Below are 22,379 nucleotides of genomic sequence, written 5' to 3' on the forward strand. Positions count from 1 at the left end.
TCAGTGCCAGGCAGAGTCGCGCTTGGTGAATGAATTCGGAAATGAATGACTAGCGGGAACCGCTTGGAAGAGAAGAGATTAGAAGAGAGGAATATGCCTAGGAGAGTACTGAGAGTCAAAAGGTGGAATGCAGGAGGACGGAAGTCCTTGGGAGACAGTGGGAAAGAAGAATCTCAAAAAGTCCTCCCTGTCTCTACCACCGGCGCCCAGTCCCCTCGCCCTCCTGGGTCTCTAGTGTCACCAGCCGCATCCGGTTTTCCCGCCTCTTGCCGGAGGCTCCACCCACTGGCTCTCGGTGGGTCAGTGCCCCAGGACACTAGGCCACGCCCGCCCGCGGGCTCCGACCGCGCGCCCCCGCCGTCTCCCCGGCCTCTGCGGGGAGAACTGGCTTCTTTCCCTAGGCCACGCCCACCCGGGGGCCCCTCTGAGGTGCCCGCCGCTCTGGCCCCGCCCCCGCCCGCCGGCCCGGCCTTCGCGCGGCTCTCGCCAGGGGGCGCAGCGCCGCCCGCCCGCCCGCCCGCGAGCCTGTCTCACACACCCCCCTCCGCCCAGCGCTCCCGCAGTTCCGAGCCGACACCGCCTCCGCTCCGAGCCCGCCGGCTGTATCGGCTCCGGCTCCCGCGGGGGTCAGGGGGGTGTCCCCGATGGCCGCGGCGGGGTCCGGGAGGCCAAGCGTGTGAGCCGGCGGGCGTCATGGAGGCAGAGCAGCGGCCAGCGGCGGCGGCCGGCGACGGGGCGACCCCCGGGCTGGAGGCGGCGCCTCCCGCTGCCCCGGTGCCTGCGACCGCGGCCTCGGGTCAGATTCCCGGGTCCGGGTCCGAGCCCAAAAGGAGGCAGCTCGGGACGCTGCTGCAGCCCACGGTCAACAAGTTCTCGCTTCGCGTGTTCGGCAGCCACAAAGCAGTGGAAATCGAGCAGGAGCGGGTCAAGTCAGCGGGGGCCTGGATCATCCACCCCTACAGCGACTTCCGGTACTGGGGGTCGGGCAGGGAGGGCGGGGGACACAGACCCCATCCCTGTGGGTTGCAGCACGGGGACTGGGTCTGCCCCACCCTCCTCGGTCACTTCATTTCCGGCCCAGGGGTCTCCGGGTGGCTCGGGGGAGTTACCCCTACCTAGCCTGGGAATTCCTGGGCGGGGGATATCTGGGCAGGGGTCTTGGATGATTTCTTGGGCTGGGGGAGCCAGAAAGGGCCAGTAGATGTTAGGGACTTTTCGGGGATCTAGACTGCCCGTTTCAGGAACCCGAGACCCCATCAGGACCCTAGGGAATGCCAGGGTTATGGATCCCTGCCCCCTCCAGCCCTGCTTGCTGGGGATCTGGGATATTCTGTCGTACCCCAAGGCTCGGGGTCTGTCTCCGGGAGAAGCCGACCTCCGCTGTCTTCCACCCGCCAGCATTTGCCTAGTTTAGGGACGCTGGGAGGGGGATGAGGTGGGGGTGACAGCGGCTCCGGTCGCTGTCCCTGGTGCTGAAAGCGGGGGCCGGAGTGGGACCGGTACTTTGAGCGATTGAGGCAACAGTGCAAGGGCATGGCCACCGCCCAGGTGATTCCCAAAGAGAAGGGATGGGGGTGGGTGGGGGTGGGGCCATTTCACGGTCCCCATCAGACTGTACCTCTACATCAAGGTCGCTAGAGGAGGAGAGCAGCCCTGTCCTTGGGGAAAATGAAGGACAGCTTTCGGATGGGCCAGGGATGTGTGCAAAGCACCTAACCTGGGGAGAGAAAGGAGCAGAAAGGATGAGGTGTGAACCAGGAGCCTGAAAACACAATTGGAGACCTAGACATCATCTTGAATCCACAAGATACTCCCTAATTTTCCTCCTTCCCCCATTGTTCCTTCCACTCCTCTCTTTTCTTTGCTGCCTCATTCCCACCCCACCAATGTACATTTCCTAGTCTTTGTGGGTCTCCCTCTCCTGCCCCATTTCATGCTCAGATATATCCCCAGAAGCGTGCATCCCCCTTATGTTCATGCTTCTTCCCTGTCCTCTCTACTGCATCACCCGCTGGGCTTGTGACCGCCTGTGAGTCAGGCTGTGAAGATGCTCTGTGGTTAGGCAAACCCTCTTTCCCTCTCCTTTCTCAGCTCACAGTACAGGATTTCTCCTCAGTGGCCCAGGAGAGGAAGAGGAGGGTTGAAGGCTTGTTTGTCTGTTGAAAGTACCCAGTCTGAGAGGCTTCATGGAGGCCTGGAGCCCCTTTTAGGGTCTGAAAGGATTACTATTGTGTTCAAAGTCAGAAGGGGCTGGGTTCTAATATTAATGGAGACCCTCAGATAGTCCAGTGATTTTTCTCTAAAATGAGGGATTCACCCAGCTCGCTCCGAACCTCTCTCCACAGCTTCTGCCACAGCAGTGTGGGTTTCCCCACCCCAAGCCCTTGCCTGTGCTCAGCCAGAGTCCCAGTGGGCATAGGGACGTGAGGGGAGAACAGGAGTGCAGAGCCTCAAGCCTCGCTGCCTCAGGATCTCCTGTGGAGCTTCCGTGCATGTGCAGCCCTGTCTGAGGTGCTGGGGAGGGGGGAAGGGCATCCTTGACAGCTCAATTCAGATGGGGGAGCAGAACAGACCACCCCCACCCTGGGACACAGATGCGCAGATCCCAGCAGAGCAACGGGGAGCCAGGGGTCCTACTGTGTTGGAGAGGAAGGCTGGGGCGGGGAAGGTGGAGGAGAGTGTGAGGTTCTTGACCAAGAATGGACAGAGAGCTAGAGATGGGAGAAGCAGCAGCCTCTTCAGAAATCGGGATAAAAGGCGAGTGAGTCATAACACTAACTAGTGCTTGTAGAGCACTGTCACATCCATTGTCCCAGTGGATATTTTTCAACAACCCTGTACGATTAGCACAGTGTACTTTTTTTTTTTTAATTTAAAAAATATTTAAACATGGTGATGTGTATCTTATGTATAGGAGGGAGGAGCATAGCATATACATGCATATATATGCACATATACAGTTGAGGGATTAATTATAAAGCTGCCCTCTATGTAACAATTATCTAGGTCAAGAGCTACTACATTGCCAGAATTCTCAGAAGAAGCACCCCTAGTACTCTCACGTTCCCTTCCCAAACCCACTATTCTGACTTTTGTGGCACTCATTTCCTTTCCTTTGTTTGTGATTTTACCACTTTTGTATGAATCCCTAAACAATGTAGTTTAGTTTTGCCTGTTTTTGAACTTTACGTAAGTGGGATCATCTGGTTTGTATCCTTTTATGTCTTGCTTCTTTTGTGCACCATTAAATTTGTAAGATTCATATGTTACCACACAAAGTTATTTTAAAAATTGTAAGACTCATCCAGACTGCTAAATGTAGCTGCAATTGGGTGATTTCACTGTTGTGTAGCATTCCAGGGCATATTTATCTATTTTTCTACTGGTGGACTTTTGGGTTGTTTCCAGATTGAAGGCTGCTAGAAACATTCCTGTATAAAATCTCTGGCAATACATCCTGCTTCCCTTGAGTATATGTGTCTATATACCTAGAAATGGAATTGCTGGGTTGTGGAAGAATGCAAATGTTTAACTTTACTAGATAATGCCAAACTGTGTTCCTCCATGGTGGTCCCTGTTCACACTCCCACCAGCTCTAAGTGGATTCTGCATCCTCGCCCACCTTTGGCCCCGCCAGCCTCTACCGGTGGTCAGTCTGGTGGCTGGTGAATATCTCCGTGGCTTCCTCCTCTCCCCACCTCCACCTTAGGTTTTACTGGGACCTGATCATGCTGCTCCTGATGGTGGGGAACCTCATCGTGCTGCCTGTGGGCATCACCTTCTTCAAGGAGGAAAACTCCCCGCCCTGGATCGTCTTCAACGTCCTTTCCGACACTTTCTTTCTGCTGGATCTGGTGCTCAACTTCCGCACGGGCATCGTGGTGGAGGAGGGCGCTGAGATCCTGCTGGCCCCGCGGGCCATCCGCATGCGCTACCTGCGCACCTGGTTCCTGGTTGACCTCATCTCCTCCATCCCTGTGGATTATATCTTCCTGGTGGTGGAGCTGGAGCCGCGGCTGGACGCAGAGGTCTACAAGACCGCGCGGGCCCTGCGCATCGTGCGCTTCACCAAGATCCTCAGCCTTCTGCGGCTGCTCCGCCTCTCCCGCCTCATCCGCTACATCCACCAGTGGGAGGAGGTGGGGCGGGGAGGTGGGCAGGGGGGCTTGCAGACTCCCACGCGGCGCTTTGGGCGGGGCCCCTGGTGACTTCTTGGGGTGGGGCAGATAGGTGGGGCTTGTGTGTGTGTGTGGGGGGGGGTCTCTCCAAAGTTGGTGGTCAGTGAGAAACAGGGCCAGAATGAGGGTTCAGCGGAGGGGGCCTGGAGGTGAGTGGAGAAGGGTGGAACACAGTTGCTGAACAAGCTCTTGCGGGTTAGTAGGTCACTGGAGAGGAAAGAGTAGGGAGTGGGGTTGGGTGGGGGAGTGCTACGAATTGCAGGGTATGGATGAAGCTGGAGCTTCAGCACAGCAGTTTCAGGGTTGCGAGTGTGGGAGCTGTAATTGAATTGCCTGGGTCAGAGCCCAGTTTTGTTATTTACTACATGAGACTCAGTTTCCTCTTCTATAGAACGGGGACTGTTAGATCTACTTTCGTATGATCAGTTCGTGACAATTAAAGCTGTTGATGCATGCAAAGCACTTCGAATAGTGCCTGGCACATAGCAAGTTCTCACAAAATTAGCTGTTGTTATTCGCAGGGAAGAGGGCAGCTGGCTTTAATCCTAGACACCTGCCCTTGGGTCGCTGAATTGTGAAATACCTTCTCTCCTCTTTTCCAGGTTAGGCCTGGACAGCTTGTGTATAGACTTGTTTGTGTCTCTGCCATGACGTGACCTCAATTTTCCCCTTAGAAAACGAGAGTGCACTTTGTATTAGCTATACATGTGTGCTGTGATGCTCTATAAGATGAATAATAAACGCTTTTTTTTTTTTAATTTTGGGGGGCTGGGGCTGGAGAAGTTCAAAGAGAGTTTGCCAGGTTGGGAATGGAGGACCAGCAGGGGGGGGTTCCTGTCCACAGCGGGCCTTCCTCGGACTCCTCAGATCTTTCACATGACCTATGACCTGGCCAGTGCTGTGGTTCGCATCTTCAACCTCATTGGGATGATGCTGCTGCTGTGCCACTGGGACGGCTGCCTGCAGTTCCTGGTCCCCATGCTGCAGGACTTCCCTCCTGACTGCTGGGTCTCCATCAACCACATGGTGGTGAGAAATCCCCACACTCTGCCTTCCCTTCTAAGGCTTCTAAGGCCTTCTAAGGGCTCAGGGGCAACCACAGGCGCAGGAGGGGGGAGATGATGGAGAGGTGACCCAGAAAGAAGATGGGTGGGAAGGGGTTGGGAGGAGGGAAGAGATCTAGAAGAAAGGTTTGTGTGTTGGGGGGAGCAGGCAAGGAAGGAAACCAAGGCAGAAGCTGCCAAAGAGGCCCCTTCTGTCTCAGGGGCCTGAGAACCAAACTAAGCACCTCCTGGAAGAGGGGTCTGAAATAGAAGGGGACAGGCAGAGCGAGGCTCCGAGGGGCTGTGCCCAGCTCTGCATTACCCTCTGCCCCCAGAACCACTCTTGGGGCCGCCAGTATTCCCACGCCCTGTTCAAGGCCATGAGCCACATGCTCTGCATTGGCTATGGGCAGCAGGCGCCTGTGGGCATGCCCGACGTCTGGCTCACCATGCTCAGCATGATCGTGGGTGCCACGTGCTACGCCATGTTCATCGGCCACGCTACTGCCCTCATCCAGTCCCTGGACTCCTCTAGGCGCCAATACCAGGAGAAGGTCAGCAGGGGCGGGAGAAGGAAGGGGTGGGCATGGAGGGGTGCTGGGGACCGGGGAGCTTGCCTTGATTCCCACACTGATGCGTGCTCCTTTTGGGTCTCTGGTCCTTTCTTGCCCTGCGTCTATTTGTCTCCTGCCTCTGTGTGTGTGCACCTTCCCTGTGTTTGGGTCTATGCTTGGCGTGCCCCCATTCTTGAACTCTGTGCCCGGGTCTGGGTTTTCCTGCGACTGTGCTCTATGTTTCCACCTGTCTCCACCATTTCCCTCCTGTCCTCTGGCCCCGTGCACTCATCTGCACATTTCACCCCCTGGGTTTGGCCCGTGTTTGTGGCCACACCTCCTCTGTTCTGGCCCCGTGTCGACCTCTGTGTCCTCTTGCCTGCTGGCCACGGGCCGGCCCTCCAGTACAAGCAGGTGGAGCAGTACATGTCCTTCCACAAGCTGCCGGCCGACACGCGGCAGCGCATCCACGAGTACTACGAGCACCGCTACCAGGGCAAGATGTTCGACGAGGAAAGCATCCTAGGCGAGCTGAGCGAGCCACTCCGGGAGGTGGGGCTGGGCCAGGCCCTGAGGGGGAAGCTCCTCTAGGAGCTGGGCTTCCGGGGCTGCCATCTGGGAGTGGGAGCTATTGGTCAGTGGGCACCCGCAGGGAGTGGGGGCTCTGGAGGGCCCCATGGGAGCCCAGGGCTTCAGAGGGCTTTCAGGAGTTAGGGTCTTCCATGGTGGTGAAGGGCGTGTGTGTGGGGGAGAGATGGCCTGCCAAGGATTTACGGGGGAGCCGTGAAGGCAGGGTCTTGGGGATGGTACCAGGCCCTTGGGGCATCTCCAGCCCCCGGCAGATCCTGACCCCAGACGTGGGTCTTCTAGAGACAGAAAGGCCTGGTGGGGGCACCTCAGAGAGTGGGGCCAGCCTGCCTGACGGGTCCCTCCCCACCCAGGAGATCATTAACTTCACCTGCCGCGGCCTGGTGGCCCACATGCCGCTCTTCGCCCATGCCGACCCCAGCTTCGTCACGGCGGTGCTCACCAAGCTGCGCTTTGAAGTCTTCCAGCCAGGGGACCTCGTGGTGCGTGAGGGCTCCGTGGGCAGGAAGATGTACTTCATCCAGCACGGGCTGCTCAGCGTGCTGGCACGTGGTGCCCGGGACACCCGCCTCACTGATGGATCCTACTTTGGGGGTCAGCGGGCCTCAGGGAGGGTGGGGGGTCAGGAGCAGAGGACAGAGGGCAACTGTTCCCCGGGGTCAGGGTCCCCATCTGGCCTGGCTGCAGAATCACAGCATCTCAGTCCCTCCCAGACCTACTCAATAGAGCTCCGTAGTTTTCAAAAGCTGCTCAGAAAGATTCCAGTGCTCGGCCAGCTTGGAAACCACTGGGCCAGAGGGCTGTTTAGAACCATGAAATTAGTTGAGGGAAAGCTAGGAACAAAGCGGAACTGTCCCCTTCACAGCTGCCCTGGTGGTCATTCAGGGTCCCAGCTCATAGTAGCGGGGGCAGCTGCCAGCTGTTGCCCAGAGGGACTTGAGGCTCAGATATTGTCAGGCCCCAAAGCACCTGCCACCCTCCAGCACATCCATACCATTGCACTTTGCTCTTTGGGATGTCTTTTCTCCTTTGCCCTTGGTGTTTATTCAGATCTGTTCCGGGGGGGAGGGGAGGTGCACAGAGTGATCTGGCCTGGGCTTAGATACAGCAGTGGAGGGTGGGCAGGTCAAGTGGAGTAGAGTACAGGTAGGGGCCTGGGGTCAGGGACACCTGCCTCTTTGCCAGCCTTAGTTTGGCGAGAGTGAGAAGGACAACACTCCAGAGGGAAGGGTGGGGAGCATGCAGGCCTTACGGGGGCATGGGGTGGGGGGGGGGGTGTGTGTGCTTGGGAGAGAGAGACACACCCTCACATTGTCCAGGAGGAAGCCTGGAGCATTTAGAGACCTCAGGATGGGACTGGGTGGGGGGTGGAGTGGGGGGGGGGTGGTAATCGTCATTTCCCCCAAGTCTGGGGAGGAGCCTAAGGAAGCTGGGTCCATAGCTGCAGGCCTGGTGAAAGGGAGCTCTGGGGACAGCAGTTCTGAAGTCCCCCCTCAACTCCTGCAGAGATCTGCCTGCTGACCCGGGGCCGGCGCACGGCCAGCGTGCGCGCCGACACCTACTGCCGCCTCTACTCACTCAGCGTCGACCACTTCAACGCCGTGCTCGAGGAGTTCCCCATGATGCGACGGGCCTTCGAGACTGTGGCCATGGACCGGCTGCGCCGCATCGGTGAGGCCTTGCCTGTCCTGCTCTGCGCCCGGGCAGCATCTTCACTGTATCTCTGTAGCAGGGACTCCACTGTCCCAGCATCACGCCCCAGCCCCACTCAGTCCCAGTGATGCCCCCAGACCTTTCAAAACGGTGATGCGCCATCCTCACCCCTTCGCGTCTCCCGCCCCTGGAGATCTCGCCCAAAGCCCCATCCCCTGAGCCCTCCTTCTCCTGAGGACCAGTCCCTGACCCTCACCTTCTCTGGTCTCATCCCGACCCTTTTTCCCGCCCCCATCTCCCAGTCTCATCCCTGTAGCCCCGACCTCCTGACCCGCCCCACCGACTCCATCCTTAACCCCAAGGCTCCAAACCCATCGCCTGTGCACATCTGATAATCTCATCCCTGACCCTTGACCCCACCCTGACTCCATCCCTTTACTGTCACATTCTTAGATATGTTACCTTTATTTCTGAATTCCTTCCCTATCCTTGACTCCTCCTTCCCTGAAACTTCCAGGCAAGAAGAACTCCCTGCTGCAGCGGAAGCGCTCCGAGCCAAGCCCGGGCAGCAGCGGCGGCATCATGGAGCAGCACTTGGTGCAATACGACAGGGACATGGCTCGGGGTGTCCGGGGCCTGGCCCCGGGCACAGGGGCTCGGCTCAGTGGAAAGCCCGTGCTGTGGGAGCCCCTGGTGCACGCACCTCTCCAGGCAGCCGCCGTGACCTCCAACGTGGCCATCGCCCTGACTCACCAGCGGGGCCCCCTGCCCCTCTCCCCCGACTCTCCGGCCACCCTCCTCGCCCGCTCTGCCTGCCGCTCGGCAGGCTCCCCAGCCTCCCCGCTGGTGCCCGGCCGAGCCGTCCCTCTGCTGGCCCGGGGCCCGTGGGCCTCCACTTCCCGCCTGCCTGCCCCACCTGCCCGAACCCTCCACGCCAGCCTATCCCGGGCCGGGCGCTCCCAAGTCTCCCTGCTGGGCCCCCCGCCGGGAGGAGGTGGCCGGCGGCTGGGCCCTCGGGGCCGCCCACTCTCAGCCTCGCAGCCCTCTCTGCCTCAGCGGGCAGCGGGCGATGGCTCTCCTGGGCGTAAGGGCTCAGGAAGTGAGCGCCTGCCACCCTCAGGGCTCCTGGCCAAGCCTCCAGGGACAGCTCAGCCCCCCAGGCCGCCAGTGCCTGAGCCAGCTGCCCCCCGGGGCCCTCAGCTCTCTGCCAACATGTGAAACCCTCGGGCACACCCAGCCTTAGCTCTTGGGTATAGTCGTGGGTGCCTAGGGGCCAGTGCCCTTGGGGGAAGGCTGAGGGGACCTAAAGCATTGCCCTCTGAGTGTCTCCCCTGACTGCCAACAAGGTGGTCTGTGTCCTCAGCTCCGGCACCCGGAAGCCTGTCTGCCACCCTCCCTATCCTGTCATCCGCTCATCCAATGTACTGAGCGCCTGCCAAGGTCAAGGCACCGTACCAGGCGCTTTCTGTCTCCACTGCCAAGTAGAAGTGACTCCAGCCCTCTGACGAGGGTATTCCCCTGGCCGTGGCCCAGGCCCATGATTCCACCTTTCTCAAGCACAAGCACCTGCCACCGCCATCACTGCCAAGTAACTAGACGTCTCCGTGTCTCCAGCGTGGCCCTCACGCTGCCTAGGACCCTGCAGGTTCTGCCTGGCGTGGTTATCTCCCTGTCCCCCTAGCATAGCCGGCACTGCCAATTACCTGTGCCCACATCCCTGTGAAGAACAAACGTCTTGGAGCCCCAGCTTGGGCATCGACCTTCGCCCTCTCACTGCCATCTGTCGTCCTCCCTCTCTGGACCCTCTGGGCAGGAGCACGCCTCTCCTGCCCTGTTCCCTGCAGTCTGTCTGTGTGGTAGAACTGTCTTTTTGTGAACAGAGCACCGCCTCCTCCCTGTGACCCCTGGCCCAGCTGTGTCCCCCCCTTGAAGCTAGGGGGATAGGTGGCACCTCCTTATTTAGTGTGCCAGCCTGGATTCCCCCCAGGTGGGGACACATGGCTGAATCCTTAAATGACATTTCTTTCTCTCCTTCCTAATTTATTCAATAATTTATTCCTTTTATTTATGTATTCCATTTGCTAAGTTTATTACTATTAATTCATTTTATTCCTGCATCTACCCCTCCCTTCCCCTCCTGGGAGGGAGGAGGAGGAGGCAGGGCCCCCAGGCCAGCTCTTGCAACCCTGGCCCAGCTCCATCAGTACCAATACTTGGCCTCTTCCTGTCTGAGTAGGGCTTAAAGGCCACATGAGGAGGAGGCCTGTTTCCACTTAGGTTTTGTGTTGTCTCCTACCGAGCTTGCTGTTGTGCAGGAGTAAGGGGAGGGCCCGAGGCGTCTCTGCCTGGGGAGGGGCAGGCCAGCCAGCACCGCTGCCTTCTCAGGGACAAGAGAAACCCCCCAGCCCCCTCTGTCCCCTCTCCTACTCTGCACCCTGAAGAGTGGGGCCGGGACCCTGGCATCTGAAACTCCTTTCCTACAGTGTGGGGGAGTTCTGGGGTTCTCGGTGCATGGAAGTTTTATAATTGCTTCCAAACAGCTGAATTTAAAAAGAAAATAGAGACACTCACTCTGGCTCCTGGTTTGTATGTGGGAATGAAGAGGGCAGGCAGGAATTTCAGGGGGCAGGAAGGACAGCAGGGCATCTGACCCGGCAAGGCCTAAGGTGGGCCTGAGGGCAGCGGGGGAGGCAGCCCGCCCGCCCCGGACGGGGGCCATGAAGACAGTGGCCAGGCTCCCAGTTCTCCTCAGCATCTGTGCCCCCTGCCCGGGCTAGCCCGGCTTCCCGAAAAGGGGGTGTTTTGATGTCACTGCTAGTCACAGTGAAGTCACTGCCCTGCCCTGAGAACAGAAGTGGTGCTTTCCCCAAGAGATCATTAAAACACCACGTTCCATGGATATGAAGTATTTTAAAAATAGCAACTTGGTAGAGACTGAGGACATGACTGCCCTACCTCCCTTCTCCCTTACCCCCAGGGGCGAAAGGACTGGGAGAAGAGAATTAACCAGCCAAGCTGGGATTAAAGGCTCAGAGCATCTGAGGGCCCAACTGAGAGGACTGGATGCAGGCACTGTAGAGCTGGTGCTGCTGGATGGCCAGCGCGTGACTGGACTCAGGCTTTCAGGGCTGATATGAAACAGAGAGGGGAAGGGCGCCCTGGAGGGGGCCTAGATGGCAAGTGCGGCCTGAGAAGGGAGCTGGGGGAGACTTGGGTTTAGAGGGGGGGCTACTGGAGAGGTGGAGGAAGTGAGGAAGAAGGGAGGGGTCAGAGGGGAGCGTCTCAGGATATGCTCAGCACCCGCATTATGTTGGTATAGCCAGAACCAGGCCTCCAGCCTGTCACCACAATCACTAGGTCCCCAGCATGCAAGAAGCCACGGAGCTTTCCTGTGGGCAGAAAACAAGATTATAGTGGTCAGGGTGGTAATAAGAACCAGCCCTTACCACCCCACACACAGGGAGACCCTTTAGGAAATGGGGCTGGGGTGAACTGTATAGTGAGTCCCAGAGGTGGCACTGCGGACAATGTGACTACTGCGGTATAACAGGGCTGCAGGTGGGCCCATCGGGGTGGAATGGGCTATGGGTAAGCAGAAAATCTGTCCACCATGCTGCTTACCGATAGAAAGGGGTAGGGCCTGAGCCAGCTGTAAGTTAGTTTTGCTTTAGATCCAGCTGCTGGGAACTGAGCTCTCCTCTCACCTCTTGCTCCTATGTCACACCTGGGTCTAGCCGCTGGGTGCAGACAGTAGGACAGTAGGTGGGGTGACATCTTAGGGATGATCCTACTCTGTCCCCTCTCCCCTCAGCATGCTCTCCATTTGGAAGCCAAGATACCTCCAAGTCTCAGTAAACCTCACGGGAAATATCGGGCCAGAGGAGAGACGCACAGCACGTTGGCTGGGCAGGGGGGCCTCACGATATGAAAGCCAGGGGCAGGTGGGAAGGAGAGTCAAGGCGGCTCACCGCTTTCAATGCCAGATTGGACCCGGCGATCCACATCATCTGCCCAGACAGCCTCTGGAGGTTCACGGTAGAGCACGGGGAAGACTCCTCGGCATAGGTGGGCCTGGCGGGCAGCCTGGGCAGAGCGAGTGACAGCAATGACTGCTGCCCGAGGTCGGTACCGAGACAGAAGCTGGGCTGAGCTGGAGGAGGCAGAGAGGGTCAGCCAAGAACAGTACAAGGATGTTGCTGAACCAGAAGACAGGAGTTTGGGTTCTGGTTCCAGGTGTCACCAACAGGCCGTGTGACCCTAAGTGTCATTATACTTCTCTGGACCTTGGTTTTCTCACCTGTGAAATGGGCATAAGAATGGCTCCCCTTGTTACCACATAAGGATGATAGGGCAATAAAATAAGGAGGAAGCTCTCTGAGAAATATGAAACCCATTTAAGAATGTACATCTAAGGAAGCAGATGTGGCTCAAGAGACTGGGTGTCCGCCTACCACATGGGAGTGCCGGGTTTGGTTCCTGGTGCCTCCTATGTGTTACAACAAGATGATGCAACAAAGAGACACAGAGGAGAGACAATGAGATACACAATAAAGCTGAGCTGGCTCAAGCCATTGAGTGCCTCTATTCCCCAGGGGAGGTCCCGGGTTTCAGTTCCCGATGCCCCCTAAAAGAGAAGATGAGCAGACACAGAGAGCACACAGCAAATGGACACAGAGAGCAGACAGCAACCACGAACAATGGGGCTGGGAGGAAAATAAATAAATAAAATAAATCTTTAAAATAAAATGTACATCTACATAGTACTTGATGTTACAAAGTAGCATACACATTGCCTCTTGTTAGTCCTCACACCCCTGTGGGGAATAAATGATGAACTCCCACCACAGACTTGAGGAAGCAGAGGTTTAGAGAGACCTCACCTAAGGCCTCACAGCTATTAAGTTTCAGGCACAGAACTGAAGTCAGACCTTCTGGGGCTTTCCACGACACCTCAGCATTTTAAGGCTTTGTGGGCAAGAAGCAGAGGACTAGCTCTGAGCCTTCAGAGCCCCACAGCCCCCACGCCAGTGTGCCCAGTGATGCCACCTTCCTCCTCCAGCCCACCAGAGCTCATTGGCACAATTCTTGCTGCACTCCAAGACCCACCTCCCCTGGCCTCCCGCTCTCGCAGCCACGTCTCCCCTTGTCCTGGAACGATCATCCGAGGACCAGATGAAACCCAGCCTGCCCCTGGCCCAAAGCCTTATCCGGATGCTCCAGGGCTTCCCTCACCGGCCAGTTGTGGTCAGCACGATGATGGCAGCAGCACAGCACTTGAAAGAGGCCTCCACGGCACCGATGGCGGTGACCTCGTGGGATCGCGGCTCAGTGGCACTACCCGGCGCAGCTCCTCGAACAGCTGCTGGTGGTACACCGCGGCCTCTGCCTCCCGGGCAATCTGCAGGCGCCAGGTGATCAGGTTGGGCAGGGGCAGTGGGGTCTGGAAGGGGTCTGGGTTCCCTGCCCGGCTGCCCTGCGTTCTGAGCTCCTACCGCATGCTGCATCTTGACGGCCTTCACGGGGAACTTGCCCTTGGCCGTCTCCCCCGACAGCATGATGCAGTCTGCTCCATCCAGCACTGCATTGGCCACATCGCTTGTCTCTGCCCGCGTTGGCCGGGCTTAGTGATCATGCTCTCCAGCATCTGAGGACGTCAGAGCTGCAGAAGTCACACTCCCCTCTGGGACCCTGCCCGAGGTTTCCCTGGCACCCCTACCCTCAGAGTGCCCCTGAAAGCCTGGGCCTGTGACACAAGCTATGAGATCTTGGCAGTTCAGTTCATCCCCTAAAAATGGGGATCACAGTATCTCTTCCTACCTTCACTGTGTATGCAGATCAAACACTGGACAGTAAAACATGTTATAGACCTAAGATGTCCCTGAAGCCCAAAGAGTGCCCAGTCCCAAGGGCTCACTCCAGACCTGTGTGGCACAGACCACGGGCTTGCCCGCCAAGTTACAGCGCCCGATCATCATCTTCTGAGCCAGGAAAACCTTCTCGGCTGGGATCTCGATGCCCAGGTCACCCCGTGCCACCATGATGCCATCACTCACTTCCAAGATTTCATCAAACCTGGGTGTTTGAGGGAGTCTGGGCTGGGGCAGAGCCAGATACCAGGGAGAGGCAGGCAGGGAAGGGCGCACGGCGTGGGGATGATACAGGGTCTGTAGGACCAGGCGGGGACAAAGATCCAGCCTCACTTCTTCACGCCTTCGTGGTTCTCGATTTTGCTGATGATCTTGATGCCCTGTCCTGTGGGCCCCAGGGCATCCCGCACGGCAGCCACGTCGCTGGCCTTGCGCACAAAGGAGGCAAAGATGAAGTCCACGCCATGCTCCACCCCGAAGCTCAGGTCCCGCACATCTTGCTCAGACAGCCCTGGGAGGTCCACCTGGGCGCCGGGCAAGTTCACGCCCTTGCGGCTGCCCAGGACTCCGCCGTTCTCCACTTGGGTCACCAGCCCCTCCGGGCCTGCAGGCACAGGGAGCGCGCCCCGGTTAGAGGTGAGGCCAGGGGGCTAGCCAGGCAGAGGGAACACTGGGCGTGAACCTTCAGGAGAACGGGACCCATGCGTCTCTCTGTCCCCAGCCTCGGCCGCGCCCCGGAGAGGCACCCAACAGCTTTGTGGAAGAAACCACCAACTCCCGAATCCAGCGCCGACCCGGGGTGAGCGCAGGGGAAGGCTACTGGGGGCTCCAGGGAAGGGTGGGGAGCCCCAGGGAAGAGAGCGCGCCCCGCGCAGGAGCTCGGCCAGGGCGGGAGGCGGTCCGCACCGGTTTTCGTGACCACCAGGGAGATGAGCCCGTCGTCAATGTAGATGCGGCCTCCCACCCGCACGACGCGCGCGATATTGGGGTAGTCCACCCACACGGTGTCCGCGTTCCCCCGCGTCCGGAAAGCCGGATCCACAGTCACCAGCACCCGCGAGCCCTTCACCAGCTCCACTTCCGAATCCGGGCCCTGGGGCGGGGCCCGAGGGGCGTGAGCTCGGGCCCCGCACCGGCCCGGGCCCTCCCCTGGCTGCGCCCAATGCGCCCTGCCCGACAGCCTCGGCCTCCTGCCCCCTCCCCCTGGGTCTCGGGCTCCAGTCCCCAGCCCAGGTCCTTCCCTTCTGGCTCCGCTCCGCGCGCTCTGGCCTTGCCCTTCGCTCCCGCCGCCCCCGCCTCGCCCCCGCGCCCGCCCCGCCGGTCCGCTCTGCGCCCCGCCTCCAGCCCAGGCCCGCCCCTCGCGCCCCGCCCCCGACTCCTCCGCCCGCCCCGCCGCTCACGCCCTGCAGGATCCCGGTGCGGATCTCCGGTCCCTTGGTGTCCAGGGCGATGGCCACCGGCCGGTAGCTGAGCGGGGAGGTGGCGAAGCTCTCCGCCGCCTCGCGGATATTGGCGATGGACTCCGCGTGGTACTGGGGGCGGGCGCGGGGCGGGCGCTCAGCGCGGGCTGTCTGGGACCGCGCCGCGTCCTCCCGCCGCGGCCCCGCCCCGCCCGCCCCGCACCTCGTGGGAGCCGTGGGAGAAGTTGAGTCGCGCGATGTTCATCCCGGCCTTGATCATCTCCTTGAGGCGTTCCACCGAGCGAGAGGCCGGCCCTGGAACCAGAGGGCCCGCTCAGATGCCCTTTCCCCCCACCGGAGGGACAGCCAAACCCTTCCCCACCCCCAGAGCGCCGCGCCCCCAGCAGGCGCGCTCCCCGACCTGTACTCCCCGCACGGCCCCTGCGCGCAGGCCAGAAACTCCAGCCAACAGTTACCTCCCTGGGGAGGCAACGCCACAGGGTTTTTTGGGGGGTTTCCTGAGCCAGGCCTGAGGAACAGGTGTGGACAGTGATGTGGTGCTGCAGGGTGGGGGAAAGCCCGAGGACATCGGGGGTCAGGGGCCTCGGAGCCGAGGGGCTGCCCGTCGGGTGGGAGCCGCGTTCCGTCCAGCCCTGCTGGGCTGGTAGGCAGCCGTGCGATCCAGCTCGGGTCGCCTCACTTCTGGCCTCCAGCCACTACCTGGCCACTTCTTCCCTCTTGCTATAGTCGTCCTCCATCTCACCTGCCCAAGGACAGATTCAGGCATTCTCCCCTTCTCTACATCATCAATGTTTTCCTTTTTACTGGATCATTCCCAGCATTGTATTTTATTTCTTTCATTAAAGAAAAAAAAACGTATATACACACACATTCCCTTAACCACAGTTCCTCCTGCAGTTAGTCTTTTGGTTTTTTTTTCACTCTCCTGTGCAGCAGAACTCTGCGAGTTATCTGCCCTTGCTGCCTCCAATTCCCCTCCCCCCAATTTCCCTTGAACCCACTTCAACCAGCCATCAGCCCCATCTCTCCACTGCATCTCCTCTCATCAAGGTCACCAGGAACCTCTGTGTGGTTGCTGAATCTTATGGTCAGTTCTCAGTCCTCCTCTCACCCGGCCCCTCAGCAGCATTTGACACACATCCTCCTTGCCACGTGGCCTTCACCTGGCCTCCAGGGCACTGCCATCCTCTTGCTTTTCCTCCTACCTCCCTGGCTGTTCCTTCTCAGTCTCCTTTGCTCATTTCTCTCCTTAACATTGGAAGCCCCATTTTCTTCCCTGTCATTTTACTTTCATCTCCTTTGTGATCTCAACTAGTCTCATGGCCTTAAATATCATTTACTTGCTTATGTGGTGGTTTGAAGCTGTATGCACGCCAGAAAAGCTTGTTCCTAGATCTAATCTATTCCTGTGGGTGTAAGCTCATTTTAAGTAGGACCTTTTGATGAGGATACTTCAGTTACTGTGTGACTCCCTTCCAAAAAAGAAAAAGAAAGGATATAACAAGAAAGAAAATAAAACAAAAGAAAAACAAAAAATAAATTAAAAATTAAAACAAAATTTTTAAAAAAGGTGTGACCCACCTCATTCAAGATAGAAACTTAGGTGGCGGACTTGGCCCCGTGGTTAGGGCATCCGTCTGCCACATGGGAGGTCCGCGGTTCAAACCCCGGGCCTTCTTGACCCAAGTGCAGCTGGCCCATGCGCAGTGCTGATGAGCACAAGGAGTGCCCTGCCACGCAGGGGTGTCCCCTGTGTAGGGGAGCCCCACGTGCAAGGAGTGCGCCCCTTAAGGAGAGCCGCCCAGCGCGAAAGAAAGTGCAGCCTGCCCAGGAATGGCGATGCACACACAGAGAGCTGACGCAACAGATGCAACAAAAGAAACAGATTCCCGTGCCTCTGACAACAACAGAAGCGGACAAAGAAGACGCAGCAAATAGACGCAGAAAACAGACAACTGGGGTGGAGGGGAAGGGAGGAGAAAAAAAAACTAAGCAAATAAATTCCCATTGTTTAAACAGAAGCGTTTCATGGTATTTGCTGGTATTTGCTGGAGCAGCCTGGGAAACTAAAACAGCCAACAACTCCAAACTTGTATTTCCAGCCCAGAGTTGTATGTCTGATTGCCGACTCGATATCACACTTGCCTAATATGCATCTCAAACTCAGTCTGTCCCAAACTCAACTTATCTCCCCATAAACCTGTCTCACCAAGTCTTTCATGCTTAATTGATGATGTCATCCTTCCAGTTCCTCAGGCCAAACACCTTGGAATCATCTTTAACTTCTTCATTTGATTTCTATCAAGAAATCCTGTTGGCTCTACCTCAAAAATCTGTTCAAAATCTGACCGTTTCTCTCCACCTCCACTACCACCATCTGGCCTGAGCTGTCACCATGTCTTGACAGCAGTACTGCAGGAGCAGCTCCTGCCCTGCCTCCAACCCACCCCCATCCTCAACCTATTTTCAATGCAGCAGCCAGGGTTCTGCTAAAACATAAGTAAAATGGTAGCAACCGTACCACACTAATGTAAGGTTTTAATAAAAGGGTGGTATAGGGGAACTCGGTTTTTTAGGCATGATTTTTCTGTAAATCTATAATTTCTCAAATAATAAAAAACACCTTAATATTGAGTGCCTACCATATGCAAGACTTCTTCAGTAGGAGTGGAATCACTATAATGTGTCTTCTGTTTGCAGTATGTGGACTTTGTTTGAAAAGGAATTATATTTAAATCTATTCTGTTGTTAGAGTTTATCATTGTATACTGTAACCCAGTTAATTTTGCATTCTGTTTTTTAGGATGAAGGTATAACTTGGGAAGAGGATGTGGCTCAAGTGATTGAGCTCCCACCTACCACATGGGAGGTCTGGGTTTGGTTCTCAGTGCCCTCTAAAGAAGAAGAGCTTTCCCGTGCCGCTGACGACAACAGAAGCGGACAAAGAAACAAGATGCAGCAAAAAGACACAGAAAACAGACAACCGGGGGAGGGGAGGAGAATTAAATAAATAAAAATAAATCTTTAAAAAAAAAAAAATAAATAAATAAAGAAGAAGAGCTGACGGAACAAGATGACACAAGAGACACACATAGGAAAACATGATGAGAGACACAACAAAGCAGGGAGAGGAGGTGGCTCAAGCAATTAGGCGTCCCCTTCCCACAAGGGAACTCCCAGGTACGGTTCCTGGTGCCTCCTAAAAAAAAAAAGACCAGCACACAACACAACAAACAGGCACGGCAAATGCGAACAATGAGGGGATGGGGAGAAATAAAATAATTTTTTTAAAGAAAAAGATTAACTTAGGAGTGTCCCAATTTTGAAAATAAAATTCTGCTAAAATTAAAAAAAATTATATATATATATATGTAAGACCGTGTCATTCCCCTGCTTAAAACCCTGCAATCATTTCCCATTTCACGTGGAGGAAAACTCAACTCAAATTCTAATAATGGCCTCTAGGTTACATGATTGTTCTCCCCCCCAGCCCAGGCTCTTCATCTCTACTGCTCTTCCCCCTGGATGGTTTCCAGCCATTCTGGCCACACAGTCCGCTTTGCACTGACTGTTCCCTCGGCCGGGAACTTTCTTCCTCCAGATGTGCACGGCCAGTTCTCATTTCTTTGCTTGGGTCTTTTTTTCTCAGTAACCTCTACCCCAACCTCCCCTCGTGGGCCGGCAGCCGGCACCCTGTCCCCACATTCCCGATGCCTACTCACGGTGCTCTATTTTTCTATTTTTTTCATAGCGCTTATCACTTTGTAATAAAATACTAAATAATTTTCTTATTTACTATAATATTAAAAGCTTTTTACACTCGATTAGGTTTATTACTTATTGTCCCACTCACTGTCAGCTCGCCAACAATAGGGAACTTTATCTGCCGGCTTTGCTGATCTATTGCCAGGGCCCTGTCTCCTAGGTACTCAGTTGAACACGTGGTGAATGAGTGACTCTGCAAAGTTTCAAAAGAGACAAAGCTGAGACACACCCGGGAGGCCCCGTGACCCCGCGTGTGCGGGGGTGGGGAGTGCCTACCGATGGTGGCAATGATGCCGGTACTGCGAGCAACCACGGGCTCCGAGTCGATGTCCAGCAGGCAGAGGTGCTCCAGGAAGGTGTCCGCCATGGCGGCCGACAGCTGCTGCCGCTGGAAGAAGGCAGTGCCCAGCTCCTGGGTCAGCTGAGCCACGCTGGCCCGCCGCAGGTACCCTGCCGGCCCTGCAGCAGAAGGAGGCTCAGGGGGGCTGCACGGGCACCTGCCCTCTCAGCTCCTTCCCCCAGTTCCCCGGGTTTTGTTGAGTCCTTCCTGTGAGCTGGGCATTCTGTGTGCATTATCTCATTTCATCACAAATGTCCTACGAAGCAGATACCGTTAAATGCACTATAATTATCCCCCTTTTCCAGGGGCTGAGAAAGAGTCAGGAAATTGCCCAAGGGCTTATATGGCTTCGAAGTAACAGAGATGAGCTTCAAATCCAGATCCGACAGACTCTAAGCTCAAGCTGACCACCTGGCTAGACTGACCCCTGGGGACCCTGGACTGCCGGTCCTTTAGCTGCTGATTTCCTTCAGCCTCAGCCCCACCTTGATGTCTAGCCCAGAGTGGCTCCTCACTCTCCATCCCCTCTCCATCCCCTCCTCCGAATTTCCCTGGCCCCCTCTAGGCTGCCCAGGTCTTGGGGCGCCCCAGCCCAGAGCCCCACCTCCAGCCGCACCCTCCATGCCGCAGCAGGCCTGCCAGCGCCTGTGGGTCTGCTCCACTTGGTCAGGCTGTCGGAGGGACTAGGCTGGCTGGGCTGGGGGTCAGTTGCGCGGGGAGGTTAAAGTGTAACCAGAGTCCCCCCCGTCGCTGGCAGCCCTGGGCTCCGGGGTCAGGGTCCAGCCACCACGAGGCTGCCCTGTGGCTTCCAGGCTGCAGGCTCCCCTCCTGCCTGGGAGAGGCCCGAGCAGGGACTGGAACTGAACACAGAAACACAGATCCTCCCCAGATCCCTCCCAGCGAGCTGGATGTCATTTGTACGGTCCGTCCCCACTCCTGATTTGCACCCTCAGATTCCCCCTCTGCTCACGGCTTCTGTTCCCCCGTCTTACCTCCTGGAGCCCCAGTCAAGAAGGACTTCGCTAAATCCCTTTGGGACTTCGAGATCCATGGCCAAAGCTGCTTGGGGGGGGTGTTCTCTTGGCCTGACATGTTTCCAAAATGGGGCACTGGGGCTGCTCCCAAAAGGTGGGACAGGGGTTCCGGGGGCTGTGTAGAGGAAGGGAGCGGATGACAAAACTGCTGGTGCCTTATCTAAGGCAGCCAGAGGGAAGAAGAGGGCACACCCAGTAGGCAGCCGCTGGCCTCACAGAGGCCCTCCGCAGACCTGAGGGCTCGCTGTCTTCTGACATTCCCTCCTCTTTCTTCCATTTTTTCCGGTAAATTAGCAATCCATTTACTCTATCTGGTCATCCATCTGCATAGAGATTTTTACCAGTGATATGGTCTTTTTTCCTTTGTACTTGACTGAAGTTAGTGCTGGGTGAATCTGGAGGTAGGGGATTTAGGGCAGGGCCTAGAGCCCTAGATGGAGCATCCTGAAAGAACAAAAACAAACGACAACCAAACCAAACGAAAAAACCAGCTCAAGGAAGGCGATGTGGCTCAGTAGCTGATCACAGGCTTCCCACAGGAGGTCCCGGATTCAATCCCCAGCCCCCAGTACCTAAAAAACAAAAACAAATAAACAAACAAACAAAAAGGCCTTTTCCCTTTTATAAATTTTACAGTATAGTGGATGAGGCAGACTATAAACAAGTATCAAGCAAATAAATACACAACTACAAACTTTCTAAGTGCTCCTAAGGTATCTATCAGGGTGCTGGGATGGAGAAGCCAGTGGGGAGAAGTGGGGGAGGGGTCTATTTTAGAGGAGACAGTCAGGGTAGGTCTCTTTTTTTTTAAAGATTTACTTTTTATTTATTTCTCCCTCCCGCCCTGCCCCAGTTGTCTGTTCTCTGTGTCCATTCGCATTGTGTTCTGTGTCCCCTTGCATTCTTGTCAGCAGCACTAGGAATCTGTGTCTCTATTTTATTGCATCATCTTGCTGCGTCAGCTCTCCAAGTGTGCCTCCCCACTCCTGGGCAGGCTGCACCTTTTTTGCTTGGGGCGGCTCTCCTTACAGGGCGCACTCCCTGCGCATGGGGCTCCCCTATGCGGGGGACACCCCTGTGTGGCACAGCACTCCTTGCGCACATCAGCACTGCGCATGGGCCAGCTGCACACGGGTCAGGAGGTTCTAGGTTTGAAGCCTGGATCTCCCATGTGGTAGGTGGACGCCCAATCTGTTCAGCCAAATCCACTTTCCAAGGGTAGGTCTCTTTGAAGTGACATTTTTAAGCTGAGATTTGAAGAACAAGAAGGAACCAATTGGGACCAACTGGGGCAAGGAACTTTTCTGAGGGGGTGGTAATAATACATGCCAAGGCTCTGGGAAGGAAAACGCTTGGTACTCAAGAGAGGAAGAGCTGTGATGAGACATGTGGCTGGGGTGGGGGTGGTCTGTGGAGGGGTTGGGGGTCTAAGCAGGGCCTTGTTGACCAGAGTAGGAGTTTGGACTCTGTTTGAAGTGCAGTGGGTTTAACCAGAGGAGTGACATGATCCAACAGATGCTTTAGATCCCTCTGCCTCTGCTGCTGGGTGGGGAATAGACAGTGGTGGGGCAGGAGTGGGTGCCGGCACAGCAGTGTGTGGGGGGTTCCAGGGGCAATCTCAGTAAGAGGTTGTAGTAGTCAGCCAAAGGGGTGCTGATGCAAAATACCAGAAATTGGTGTTTTTTTCCCCTAAAGATTTATTTATTTATTTATCTCCCCTTCCAACCCCCCGCCACCACCCCAGTTGTCTGTTCTCTGTGTCTATTTGCTGCGTCTTCTTTGTCCGCTTCTGTTGTTGTCAGCAGCACGGAATCTGTGTTTCTTTTTTGTTGTTGTTGCGTCATCTTGTTGTGTCTGCTCTCCATGTATGCAGCACCATTCCTGGGCAGGCTGCACTTTTTTTCACACTGGGCGGCTCTCCTTACAGGGCGCACTC

The 22,379-nt window shown here is 56.5% G+C and overlaps 2 protein-coding genes across 3 annotated transcripts; one reads left to right on the top strand and one right to left on the bottom strand.

The window, feature by feature from the left end:
• Positions 1 to 567: 567 nt before the first annotated feature.
• On the top strand, positions 568 to 10,088 carry HCN3 (hyperpolarization activated cyclic nucleotide gated potassium channel 3). 2 transcript variants are annotated; one of them, XM_004482841.4, is made up of 8 exons: positions 568 to 971; positions 3,710 to 4,139; positions 5,046 to 5,207; positions 5,557 to 5,775; positions 6,181 to 6,327; positions 6,717 to 6,957; positions 7,870 to 8,034; positions 8,534 to 10,088. In XM_004482841.4, the coding sequence occupies exons 1-8, from the start codon at positions 694 to 696 to the stop codon at positions 9,232 to 9,234; spliced, it is 2,343 nt and encodes a 780-aa protein (XP_004482898.1). In that variant the 5' UTR covers positions 568 to 693; the 3' UTR covers positions 9,235 to 10,088. The 2 variants fall into 2 exon arrangements, with proteins under 2 accessions (XP_004482898.1, XP_058165801.1); XM_058309818.1 differs by having other exon boundaries at positions 584 to 971; positions 5,557 to 6,327.
• On the bottom strand, positions 10,053 to 20,262 carry PKLR (pyruvate kinase L/R). Its single transcript, XM_058309819.2, is given in 13 exon segments — positions 10,053 to 11,405; positions 11,985 to 12,166; positions 13,249 to 13,330; positions 13,333 to 13,414; positions 13,509 to 13,633; positions 13,636 to 13,660; positions 13,938 to 14,088; positions 14,217 to 14,487; positions 14,790 to 14,976; positions 15,284 to 15,415; positions 15,507 to 15,598; positions 19,346 to 19,528; positions 20,026 to 20,262. Coding segments are annotated over 13 exon segments (1,626 nt in total). The 5' UTR covers positions 20,033 to 20,262; the 3' UTR covers positions 10,053 to 11,298.
• Positions 20,263 to 22,379: the final 2,117 nt, after the last annotated feature.

This window comes from Dasypus novemcinctus, chromosome 13, assembly GCF_030445035.2.
Source record: "Dasypus novemcinctus isolate mDasNov1 chromosome 13, mDasNov1.1.hap2, whole genome shotgun sequence".
Lineage (NCBI taxonomy): Eukaryota > Metazoa > Chordata > Mammalia > Cingulata > Dasypodidae > Dasypus > Dasypus novemcinctus.

Bases quoted from the DNA above. Each gene is read 5' to 3' on its own strand.
- HCN3 (XM_058309818.1), top strand. From the start codon at position 694: ATGGAGGCAGAGCAGCGGCCAGCGGCGGCGGCCGGCGACGGGGCGACC. The intron at 4,140-5,045 runs GTGGGGCGGGGA...CGGACTCCTCAG, and splicing joins ACATCCACCAGTGGGAGGAG to ATCTTTCACATGACCTATGA. The intron at 6,328-6,716 runs GTGGGGCTGGGC...CTCCCCACCCAG, and splicing joins TGAGCGAGCCACTCCGGGAG to GAGATCATTAACTTCACCTG.